The 13,381-nt window shown below is 36.3% G+C and overlaps 1 protein-coding gene across 1 annotated transcript; it reads right to left on the bottom strand.

Annotated features, from left to right (window-relative positions):
- Positions 1-3,119: 3,119 nt before the first annotated feature.
- On the bottom strand, positions 3,120-12,083 carry LOC100243694 (WD repeat-containing protein PCN). Its single transcript, XM_002285359.4, has 11 exons — positions 11,732-12,083; positions 11,495-11,638; positions 10,595-10,901; positions 10,437-10,500; positions 9,986-10,099; positions 9,736-9,898; positions 7,164-7,299; positions 6,392-7,029; positions 5,394-5,575; positions 3,893-4,153; positions 3,120-3,613 (listed from the first exon to the last, which is right to left on the bottom strand). Exons 1-11 carry the CDS (start codon positions 11,891-11,893, stop codon positions 3,298-3,300), a joined length of 2,487 nt encoding a protein of 828 aa, XP_002285395.1. The 5' UTR covers positions 11,894-12,083; the 3' UTR covers positions 3,120-3,297.
- Positions 12,084-13,381: the final 1,298 nt, after the last annotated feature.

Raw genomic sequence — 13,381 nt, 5'->3', positions numbered from 1 at the left:
TTTTTCCCTGTCATCAATGGTTGTGACAAATATAACAGGTGGGTCTTCTGCAACGGGGTGGTATCCCTGTTCTAAATGGCGCCCATTCTCTTTTATTACCATTGTGTCTCATTTATCACCTTATCTAGAAGAATGGGTATCAAATGAAAGAGAATACATAGAATAAAACCAGTTATGAGAAAGCCAGGACGTTATTAATTCTGGTCCCCGTAATACCCCCAGTCGATTGCCAAATGACATGGGCAAAGAAAACAAAGCTGTCCTGAGCAACTTTATCATATTCACTAGTATATTTCCAAGCAATAAAGTGACTAGGAATTCTGGAAATCGAGAAGCAGAAAACAGAAAAGCACGTTATAGAAGTGTGGTCCTTAGAAAAACAGAGGGCCATTTATAAGCAAAGCCCCAGTAGTTCCACCAACCCACCCACCCACACAAGGGGAGTTTGGGAGTGGGCTCATCATCAATCAGTGAGCCATTCTTTTCCTGGTTTCTACTTTTGGGATTGCCAGCCAAACTGAAAACTAACCGAGGTGGTAAATTTGACAATGAATCCAATCTGGACTTAGACAAAATTTTCGGCTGAAACTGGAATCCATGACTCACTTTTTCCACCAAAAGGAACCAAAGGAGGAGGAGTGGCCCACGACCATCCTAGCTACCACACGGGATAGGATCGATACACTATATTGCGCAATAATTGAATTTGTTATGGTGGAATCCCTTCAAAAATCTTACTGGTGTATTCCCGTCCTTTGAATTAGAACCCATATCGAGGAAAATGACTTTGATTTTACGAAAAGGAGAACACCTCCATCTCCATCTTTGTACTAACAACGCTTCTTAGTCCTTCCTAATAGGATTTAACTTTTATAATAGTCTCCTAAAACTTGAGGTCGATTTTGGTGTAATAGCATGTTGCCCGTGCCCGTAGCTGGAAGTAAGAAACGAGGCCGCTACCGAAGGGAAGAAAAAGGAGTAGAAGTTAGGATGGCCGATGGATTTTTGTTTTGTTGGTGGTAGTGGCATGGAATATCTGATATCTGATAGATTTTTATTTTATTTTATCGAGTGAACTGAGTGAATAAAAACAGAGTAAAAGTTCAGATATTTTCTAGATTTTTATTTATACTATTGAGTGACAGAAGTACGCAGCAAGTTTTCTCTTTCGACAATATTTTGAAGCTGCCGAGAAGAACTTAATGTTTTCTACTGTTGCGGACCCCTTTTGGGTCTCGATTTCTTTAATTTGGTCAAAATCCTTGTCCCATTATTGAGTCATTAGACCACACGAAACGAATAAGAAAAGGAAAGAGTCCCATTGCCATCCTTGCATTTAATTCTCTTTACAATCCTACCGAAGCCAATAATAGAGAAAAGGAAAACAATAGAACGCACGCACGAGGGCACGAGGATGCAAACAATGATGGACAGAGACCTAAATTCAACAAACCAATAAAAAATAAAAAATAAAAAGATTAAAATTTAGAGAATCAACAGGTTGTGCACTAACAAGTTGCAATGGCAACCGTGCAAGTTCAGGGAAGACAAGGACATTTGGGGTTTGATCCCTTGGAACACGGGGAGGTGGTTTGATTTTTTCTATCAATAATTTAGGGTGTTTTAACTTTTAATAGGTTCCCTGCAAAGAGATCTTTCATGACATTTGGCGGCACTTATCAGTCATTTTTTGTGTGGAGCCGTTGCAGATAATAGATTCATCACCACAAAATGATTGTCTTACTGTTGAAAGTGACCTGCCATTCTACGAAAAATCCTAAAAACAACCCTACATATGTCACAATCTACGTTTCTGAAACAGAACCTTATCAACTTATCTATAATGATTATGCATGCTTTGAAGAACTCCCTGGAAGGAAAGAAAAGAAACAGCTAAAAATATTATATCAATTGGGGAATGGGGAATTATGCCAGTGCACGACCCTTCAAAGATAACAGAGGCGACATGCGAAAAGAAACTGGATACTGCAGAGGAGAATTTGGAAAACATATAAAAAGGTTGAGAGGGCTTTCTCTTTCACGGTGAGGTAGGCTTCATGCTGGGAAGGAAGAAGAAAATCGGGTCCACTAGATCCCAGCCACAATCCAGGATTCAAGTATGAAGGCATTAATTATTCTCATCTACCAGGGAGTGGCATCATATTTCCCTGCTAAAAATACCCATAAAGAAAACTATGCTCTGTTAAAATGCTATTCTTAAACAAAACCCTAAAGTAAAACCCTAATAATATAAGATGGAGATGGGATTCCCTAAAGTAAAACACCCTAATAATGCAACAAAGGGAAGACTGTCTAAGTGAGCCCCAGCTCACACAAGCAGCACACTGAAGTGACCTCTCCACAGCACAACCCTTGAATAGGAATCCATCACATTCATATGTTCTATTACTCTGGCTACTTCACCCACAAATTCCTTGCAAATTCCAGACTTCCTATGCATCCATTCTCACCTCATCCATTACAACCCTCAAATCATCACACTTTTGCAACCAGGAAACCCACCCATCATTTGATAGACAGCTCAAAATATCACACGACATAATAAATAATTCATGATATCATGTCGATGAACGCAAAATAAGTGTACCTTTCAATTATCAATATTTAAGGTGAAAAGTTTAAATGCATTAGTTAAAAACATAGTGTCATAGAAAGATACCACCAAAAAGGCTTGTGAGAATCTCACACTAGTCCATAAAGAAAATACTTTGATTTTCCATTAGGATGAAAAGGAAAGAAACTACTATATACCCATGTGCAAAGCTTTTATAGACCACAAAGTCTCCAAAGGTGAACCATGGGGAGTCTTTATTGCAAACAGGCTAAGCATTAAAACAAAAAATTCCCTTTTTAATATTAGTTTGAGCAGTACCTCAAGAATGCATTGTTGTGAAGACTAATCTCCTTCAAAATGCAATAACTCAGGCTTGTAAAAAGTTTAACTACTAACCATGACCTTCAAAGAACTTCTTCCTGGAAATAAAGGCAATTCCACATTCTTTGGAAATAATAACTAATAAGTTCTGAATAAATATAAAAACTAAATGCTATTGGTATTGGAATGAAGCAATGCACCATAGACACATTAACCATCAGAATTCAATGCCAAAAAATCTACTATAATAAGTCAACTAGAATTATCAAAAAATACAATACACAGCATGCTTTAGACCGCGAAGAACAACAGATACCAAACTGTAATATTGAATGGAAGGGATTGGCTTCCAAATCTTAACTCTCCCTCATAGACTGTAATAACCAATCTTTGACTTGCAGTTATGTCCCGAAAATATGTCTGTGAACTGGGGCACTGAAAGTTCTAACCACGTCCGCCCATGGTTTGTCTATGATCAAGAGGGAATTTTTTGAAAGGTGTCCAACAAATAATACAGGATCTCTGAAAGCACAAAATTCAAAATTCTTTCTATCATTGAGTTTAGTATCTAAACCACTTTCTTTCAACTTACGTTTCAGACGTCCATTAATGGGTGAATTTTGTAACTTCTTGATGATAGCTGAATCCTGACTATTTATCAAATCTCTCTCATCTTCTTGATCCACTGGCATCCCAAAGTCGATCAAGCACATTGCCCTAAAATAAACCAATTTATAAATATCAGCTATATCATTCAATTAAACAGCCTTGAAAAATTTATTATGCTAATTTCATATAAGCGATCTTAAGACCTACCAACATAAGTGCCTAGAACACAACAACCAACTTCAAAGTAAATAAAGCATAACTACCATTAAGTATAGTTTTAAATATACCGTGAATGTGTGGTAAAAGTTAAAACCACCAAAATAAAATAAAATTCTAAACCCCCCAACAGGAACAAGTAACCATATTTGAAAGGAGAAAGGAGTGAACCTGGCACTGTAAACAATAACTGTGGATGAACTTGAAGATATTGGAAATGAAAGCCCAATAACTTCCCCAGGAAACTCCTGGTATCTCCTGGGCAGAACAAATGTGTGCTGGATTGACCATTCTCCCAACTGTTTGGCCTCCACATCAAATGCATAAACCCGGTTTGAAGACGTTGTGATTATGAGCACATTGTTGTTTTGAGGAGGAAAACCTCCTGCAGTAACAGAGGCACCATCCATTCTTGATATGAACCAATGCTGCCTGTGCCACAAACTTGAAAGTATCATATCAGACATGAGATAAGAAAACATAAAATGTGGGATCCATGTAGGAGTTTAAAAATCTAGAAGCTAATGATTCTCTTTCTCATATGAATTTCAGCAAACTTACCAATAAATAAAGAGTTAATTTCACTCACCTCCCTTTAGGATTTGGCTAATACACCTGACCATTATTAGTTTAAAATTTCATCAAATACCTCCTTATTTTCAGTGAGATGGGAGACGAGCGAAAATAACAAACAAAAAAGATAAGGGAGGCATTTGATGAAATTTCAAAACAATGAGGGTTATGTGTATTTAGCCAAAACTTCAAGAGAGGTAAATAAAATTAATCTAAAATAAATAAACATTTTCTACATAAATGTGCAAACATGGCATGTGTACAAACTATTATTCAAAACACACATAGACCTGACCCCACAAATTCGTTCTACGACTTATTGTTGGAACATGATATACATTTTGGACACAAGTTCTAACAGCTTAAGCTTTAAACAAAGTCGACAAATCAACATGGTATCCAAGCTTTGGCTAAGTGGAGATCTCAGGTTTAAGTCATCTCCTCATTCTTTATCCATCTAATTATGTGAGATCACAAAAATGTGTAATTTGTCTGCTGCTATGGCAGTCTGTGCTTCCCATGGCAGGTATGGGGCCACATGTAGGGGCTATTGGAGCATGATATACATTGTAGGCCCAAATCTTTACAGTTTAAGCTTTTAGAAAAGTTGGTAACTCAACACAAATAAAATGAAGGCAACAACAGAATAAGCTAGCCTTATTTTTATTCCATAAAGACAGAGATAGCCAATCCACGCCAAAAATAACCAATCATTATCTACTTATTAGTGTGTGCCTCCTTTCGTTAGAGCTAGAACAGAAATGATAATAGATCAAAATCCATGCAATATGTTAATAAAAGTGAACTGTTGAAAAATTAGCATTAATTATATCTCTGAAAATATGAGACTTAATTTTGTAGACCCCAAGCACCGCCATGCTGCTATGAGCCACCATCAATGAAGCTGCCATTAAATGAAGTTCTCCTCATCATATAAGTTATAGAGAGAGATCAAAAACTCAGGTTCCATCATGAGACATAAGAATATGATCCAGTATTAGGTTACTCAAGAAGACTCTATTCAAACATCATGTGTGCAGCATCATTAGAAATGAGTAACCAGTGCCATCACTAAGAAAAATGAAGTATGATTTCACACCTTTGTATCTCCAGATTAAATATATAGACATCCCCAAAGCAGTTGATGGCAGCTAACCACTGCCCATCAGAGCTTGTATACATTCTTGTTATTGGAGGCTCACCAGGAGGAGATTCCTCATCATGCTCCTCACTATAGGGTGTGAAGGTATGTACTAGCTCTGAGCTTCCCACATCCACAACCTGCACCATGAGAACAAGGTCAAGAAAAGAAACTGGAAAGTGCACAAATGAGTCCTTCAACATGCCTGTAGGGACTGTACAGAACCATAGGCCATTTGACACTGAAGCATGGTTTAGATGGAAACAAGTTGGAGGGGAAAGGAGAGAGGTTCCAAGTTCAATTATACATTTTCATTCACATAATGTGCCTGTGCATGTCTTTTAAGAGAATGATGAACCATTATGTATGGAATTAGAGAACAAATTTTACACTGGAAGAAAGTTATGAGAGATAGTGTATCAAGTGCCTGACAGCACCATATACTCTTAACACTTGCAAAAGAAATCCATAACATGCAATGCCAACTCAAAGATTCAGACAGCAAAAATGGTCAATCTTTTGCTTGACAACACCATTTCCCCTAACACTTGCAAAAGAAATCTATAACATACAACACAGGCTCAAAGATATATTATTAGTTTCGAGTGAAAAACATATTCAGAATTCCACTGTTATGTTGCTTTGACGCTCTTAGTAAACATCCTATGTACTTGGATCACACCCCCTTGTTTTTAGGCACCTATTAATAATTTTGGCTTTACCTATCAGAAACTTATCTTTAGGCATAAGGATTTAACCCAGCTGCAATCAATCTTCCCCAAGGGATTCCTCTCAAAAGAACCACAATAGTGACTTACAAGATGTCACTATTGAATGATGAACCCATGATGTAACAAATATGAATTATAAAATATTATGGGGGTCCAGAGTCAGAATATAAAGAAACAAACAAAAGAACAGAATAACATAAATTGAGCCAAAAAGAGAATACTCACATATATCCGTCTATCATAAGCTGCTATCATCAACCGAGAAGAATCACAACTAAAAACCATGGAATGGGCGAATGGGAGTTTTTGAGGAAGTTGCCTTTTATTAACAGTCCATGCACTCCTACCATGAGCACTTTTCAATTCAAAGAGGCTAGGTTTTACATGGTCAGAATATGCAAAAAGCGACCCTGAAGCAGAAATGGTGCTGCAAATGATCTTCCGAGATGCCTTACTCTTAACTCGAACCAGCAGATCTGTTGTTGCAAGGGCCCCATAAGAGCTAGACCCCATATCAGTAACAGAACCACTTTTTGTGTGAATACATAGAATATCTAACCAATAAGAAGCCTGGACTAGAAGCAAAGGCATTTTATTGACATCAGTATCAAGAACCAATTGCATTGCTACTCTTTGAGGTGCAGGGCAAATATCATGTGGCCTGAACTTCGTGAACTCTTTGACAGAGTAAGCAAAAAGCTTCGTGTCATCACCTGCTGATACTAGCATGGGAACCCCCAGGTGGGCCCATTTATGATAACTAAAGTCAACAGGCTTTTCTTTACGACGAATTCTTTTATCCTTTTTATCAACGGTCTTTTCTTTACAATGAATCCTTTTATCCTTTTCATCGGCCAATTGATCTGCCAATAGAAAGAGCATAGTAAGAGAACTGAAACACAAGGCATGTGTTAAAAGACTACAGTAGAACAAAATGATAAACAATATGTGTAAACAAGGATCAAGAGAGAAAAAGAGCATAAATCATGGAAAAAACCTTCTTGGCTGATGGGTACTGCAACTGTCAAGGCCCTGACGTCATGCGTATGAGCTCTTACATAACTAACATAGATCCATTTCTTTATCCCCTTTGAAGAAGTGTCATCACTACTAGAGAGTTTATAAAGAATAACCTGCAAATAGATTCAACAAACATTAGACAAAATAGCACCTGATCAATCAAATGGGTCTAGAAGCAGCATCATAGACTTTAGAATTATCATGCAATATCAGCAGTAGTTCATTCACTAATTATGAAAAAAGCCCAGAGGATTAGTGAATTGATGAAGGAACTGGATTAAGGATCAGAAACTTTATGCCAGTACACGCTGACCCATGTTGACAGCATAACAGCATAAATGTATTGATTATAATAAAGCTAGAAATAATCACATCATCTTGAAAACTAAAAGCACCCAAAACAGTGTAGAAGTGGTTATAATTTTGGATCACAGCTCTCAATTAAGACAAACAAAGATAATAACCTAATTCCAAGAGAATACTATCACATAGGGTGTGAGCCTGTTAGGTGGGGAGGGCTTCTATTGCATCTACTTTGCATATCAAAACAAGAAACATAATTCCAAGAGGTTAGAAAGTCAAATGCAATCAAATAAATGAGGAAAACAGAAAAGCATTCTGTACCAAGCTAGTTCTATGCTACCTCATTAATTATATTAATCCAAAAACATTTTTTTGGTGGATTGAGGAAGGGTTCCCTTAACATGTTGAATATGAAATTATATCATGGGTACCATGAGAAAAGGAAAAAACTCTCTCTCTCCCCCTCCCTCTCTCCATACACACACACACACATATATATATAAGCAAATATACTAGTAAATGCCTAATGAAGGAGAACCAACCCATCCAAGCAGAAAGTATACAAAATAATGCCTCCACAACTACAGAGAGAACTAACTCAGAACCCACCACAAATCAGAACCCATGCACTGCACCTTCAAGTATTGTTTTTTGCTTTCTATATACAAAGCAACAACCGTAAACGTATCATCCTCCATGCATTCAAACTCTGCTTAACTGCAAAACTGCCATGCCAACTCAAAATCAAATCCTTTACCAAGCAAGGCAACCACTGTGACAGCATGGTAGCCTTAGCCTCATCAAAATGGATAAGTAAATGGTCTGTTAATTCATTTCCTCTTTTACACAAGCAACATCTGTTGACCAAAGTCCATTACCTTCTCATAAGCTAATCAGTTGTTAGAATCTTTTCCCACAATCTCTGAAAAAAGAACCATGCCTACAGCAGCACCCTCTACCCCTTTACACAAGCAACACCTGTTAACCAAAGTACATCCCATCCTCATAAGCAAATCAGTAGTAAAAATCTTTTCCTACACTGCCTCTGAAACAAAGAAGCATGCCTTTGGAGGCACCCTCAAGCACAATACCTCCTTGGCTGGGAACTAAGTCAAGGACTCAGAAGGCCACATCACTGCACCAGCCTAACAATTTATAAGATCAAAATTTGAAAAAAGATATTGAAATTGAGAGATTTAGGAGCAGAGATGTCACCCAAATTACAAGGTTTTGAACACAATCTTAAACTCAGACAACAGACAACCTCCTGCCAAATTTCTTTTAAAACAAAAAACAAAAAAAGAAAAAGAAAAACCAAAAAAAGAGAAAAGATGAAACTGTCTTCTCCAGCAATAAACTGATCCTCTCACAGCAATGCTGCAATTCTTCAGCCAATAACTCCAACATCTTGATACAGGCTAACTACTAGTGGGTTTTAGAAATGAAATAAAAAATAAAAATAAAAGAAAGAAAGAAATACCTATCAAAAAAAAAAAGAAATAAAGAAAGAAATACCTATCAAAAAAAGAAAGAAAGAAAGAAAAAAAGTTTATACGACTTCCATTGTGAGCTTGAAGAGCTAAATAGAGCTTGAGACAACCAGCAAATCCCAAAACCAACCAAGTACTTATGAGTTAGAACCTCATAAGTGGATCTCACTAGAAAAATGGATAGATTGTAGATGATTAGTCTGGAAGGAAAAAAGCTATAACAATCCATAAAAAGATAGCAACTTCCGGTTTGGGCCTATTTTCCAAACTTTCTTCAAGATCATAATGGGTTAAATGTTTATTTCTTAGCAATCAAAATGTTTACTTGATTTGTCCTATCATGCCACCTGTAATAACTCGACACTGCTCGGCTGGATTAGCATAAGCACTAGCACACTCTATTACTCCTATCAGTTTTCAGAGGCTACCAATGGTACCATTTACTTCACAGTTACTAATTTGGTGAGAAATCATTTACAAGACCATGTAGAACTTTTGCCTGGGTATTGATTGTCATCACAGTAACACAAAAAAACCATCATTTGTAGAGTGGTAATGGTTAATATGAATAAGACTGTGACATAACAGCTGCATTTACTTGCTATTCCATTGAGTGGAATCAAAGAAATCTTAAACAAAAAATTGCACAATGAGCATATTTTGGGAGCATATATAAACTTTACCTATTAAATCAACAATGCAAATTCAATGCAAAGTTAAGAACAATTTAAATATCTAAAAGAACAAATTCCACACCTGACCATCAGAACCAGCAGAGAACACCCTGTTATGACTAGGCGCTGCTGCCAGAGCATTGACATCACCCTTGTGCAAAGAATGTGCCTGCAAAAGAGTTCCGTGCTGACTGTCCCAAAACTGAACACTACCATTGCTATCTCCACTAACTAGTGTACCACACCTGAAATTAACAAAATTCAGTTATTTTAATAAAATATCTGGAAGTATCCAGCAGCCATTGATAACCATAAACAGATATATGTTTTACCTCAGGGCAAGTAATGACCATATACAAAGTTCCGGTCCACTCCCTAACCCTCCAAGCCCAACTGTTATTCTGTAAATCTCATGAGCCAATTTAGCATCCCAGCATCTTATAAACCTGTAAAATGTCATTTAGGATAGGAAATTAACAACACAAAGCACAATAACAAAAAGTGGATAGAATAGAACTGGAGATTAAAAAAATATTCAACTTCACTAAAGCCATAAACTGCCATTAATCCACTAAAGCCATTGACAAACAACCGCACGATTTTCAAAGTATATATTTATTATGGATCACTGGAGCATGATGGAAAAAAATAACAAGGTTTTAACAAATAAAAAGGCAGGATCCTTACTCTTTCAATAAAGTACTAATAGTATAGATAAGTGAAACATGCATTATATTTTTAGCAACCATAAACACGGTCATGTTACATAAATGTTGTACATACCCATCACTACTCCCTGAGTATATCATACTTGCGTTGGGACTCCATGTCACGCTTAATATTCGCCCTGTAAATATTGATATGACAAGAAAATCACTAAATAAAATACAAGCAATACATTGAAAAATAAGGTCAGTTGACCAGAAGGTGTTGATTCTCACCACTGACCCTAGGCAATGATTTATTGTAAGTTAACTCATCTGAAATGGTAATACTGTATACTCGCACACAACCATCATCACAACCCATCGCTACACGTGGATTTTCAAAGACCGATACCTCATGGAGTTCAACCGAATCATCATCTTCGCTTTCACTGGTCTCCTTATCTTCATCCTCCGCATTATTTAATTTATCATTTAAATATCCATTCCCGACATGTTGTAACTCATGCTGAGTAAGACATGCATCATTGTAAGGTGCTGCAGCCATCTGCCATATCGAGACCCCAATTGAATCTAACACAATCTGAAAATACATAAAAATCAAGTCCAGTTATCCCATGAATACAACTACTAGTTCAAGCTATTCTTTGTGAAATCCTCTCATAAACCACTCTTTTTTTTTTCTTTTTTTTTTTATGGGTATAAACCACTCTTGAATTACCTGCTAAAATCATTTCTAGGATTGACAAATTACTATATACTTTGTGCTTAAATGGCATTGAATGGAGGAAAATTTAGGATCCATAATTTTGCTCAGTTTTTTTTATTGAAATGGATAGATAAATAACCATAAGGGCAATATGCATATAAATTTTTTTAATAGGAAAATAAAGAGAGAATATGATATAAAAAGCACACCAAAATACACAAGGCAGGCAAGAGGCAAGGGTGGGTGATGTGTAATGTATGACATAAAATAAATCCCAAAACATAAAATACCAGTTGATGAATGTTATGCTAATCACATTGCCTTATATGACAGGATAGAAACCAATCGATCAATCCAATTCTTCACAAGTAAGCTAAAATAACACCATAGTTCAAAACAATTCTAGCACCTTTTTCTTTCACACACACAAAAAACCTAAATATGATTCTCCCAAACATAGTATTTACCTTTTGCTTCAAGTCGAAAAGATCCCACTCTGAAACTGATCCATCAATACTGCTAGAAAACAAACGACCTGAAGGCATGTTTTTCGAACCAGAGCGACACCAAACAAGCGATGAAACTCTGGAATTAGGGTTTCCGTGTATAGTCTACGCATTAAAATGAATCAATGGGGTCAGCAAATACACACTTTAGGACGCAGAAAACCAAAACTGCCTATGAGGTTAAAGGACTAAATTTACCAGTTGACAATGCCAGCCGACGGAGCCGGGAGAGACGAGCCATATCTCAACGGAACCGTCTTCCCGAGCGGCGGCAACTTGCGAGTCGTCGACGCTGGTTGCTAGGGCTACAACTGGGGAGGGATTCCAATCTAACGAGCTATTCCGATAAGCCTCGAGCATTTCGGTGGCCAAAATCCAACCCCCAGAAAAATTTTAGGGCTTCCGATTGGCCGTTTCTTCTGTGTCAGACGGGGAAGATGCAAAGAGGAAAGGGTAAGTGAGAAGAGGCCGAGAAGAGGAAGAGAAAGCGGAGGCGACGCAGTGTTAGGTTTTTGAGGGTTTAAGCGTGGCGGTTGACCGAACAAATATTTATATAAGAACCGGGCTGTTCGTCAAACCGGAATTATATTTGCGGGCCGAACCGGTTTCCCAACTAATATACATGGATTGATTATAGAGGCTAATATACCTATCCCACTAGGCATGGTAACGGTGCTAACCGGGGACACCCTTGTATAAATCTATTTTCTTTCTTATTTCAATAAAAAAAATTTAAACTGGGAAGGGCAGACCTGGGCATAAGAATTTTTTTGCCCCATCCATTTATTTTAAAAAAAATAAATGAAATTTAGTTCAAATTTGAGTATAATTAACTATAAATTGGCAGCTTTAAAGTGAAGAAGGTAGAGTTTAAAACATGTAAAACGTTGAGGAGGTAAAGTGCATTTAACCCATAAATTTTTAAATGATTTCAAATATAAAATTATATATTATAAAATAATAATAATAATAATAATTTTTTATTTTTTATTTTTTGCATATGATTTGGGTAAATTACAAAAGTTGATTTTGTGCTTATAATTACTATTAATAAAAAATTTAAAATGGATTAGTCACACAATACACGTATTGCTAAAAAAATCAAATTTATTAATTATCGTACTTCTTTATTGATCTTATTTATCTTTAATAGGTTTGGTGATGGTGATATTGCAATATCATCTTGCACTAATAATAAAATATTGATTTGGCTTAATGGGGTGTGTTATAATCATTGTCCCAAGAAGGGTGTTTTAGTCATCAAATATTAATTATACTTCTACCATGTTAACTATTGTATCGTAAAATTCTTTTTTTTTTTATCAAATTAAAGTAGTAATGTTGATTATGTCATTTTCCCTATTTGAGATGATAATGATGTTCATTGTTGTGGCATAGTCCCAACCATTGAAAACCAATGAAATATCTTACCAAACTCTTCTGATAGATCATTAATCAGTACTTAGTGCTTTACCATACTAATGCATAATGAAAGTGTTGGTCCAAGTATGCCAATGGTGGAGGAAAAGGCCTATTGCTCTACGCATATGCAAAGTTATAGGAATTATATAAAACCCATAAATGAAGTGGATTTGGCCATGACAACTAAATTAGTTATGATAATAGTTGACAATTGTATTAATATGCCACCTAAGAATGACAATGATGATACATGGTTCTTTTATAAGGATGATGTAAATGAGAATATCATGGATATCGAGGATAATGATGATAACAATAATTGAAAAAAAATAAAATAAAATGAGGTGTCATTGTTAGGTGATGGTAAACATGATGTTCCTTGCTTGATATTTAGAAATTTAAATTATGATACAATTAAGTCTGTGA

The sequence above is a fragment of the Vitis vinifera genome, chromosome 18 (genome assembly GCF_030704535.1).
Source record: "Vitis vinifera cultivar Pinot Noir 40024 chromosome 18, ASM3070453v1".
NCBI classification, from domain to species: Eukaryota; Viridiplantae; Streptophyta; class Magnoliopsida; order Vitales; family Vitaceae; genus Vitis; species Vitis vinifera.
This window is presented reverse-complemented; position numbering and strand designations above follow the sequence as displayed.

Bases quoted from the DNA above. Each gene is read 5' to 3' on its own strand.
- LOC100243694 (XM_002285359.4), bottom strand. From the start codon at position 11,893: ATGCTCGAGGCTTATCGGAATAGCTCGTTAGATTGGAATCCCTCCCCA. The intron at 10,902-11,494 runs GTAAATACTATG...ATGTATTTTCAG, and splicing joins TTTTCGACTTGAAGCAAAAG to ATTGTGTTAGATTCAATTGG. The intron at 10,501-10,594 runs GTGAGAATCAAC...CAATATTTACAG, and splicing joins ATCATTGCCTAGGGTCAGTG to GGCGAATATTAAGCGTGACA.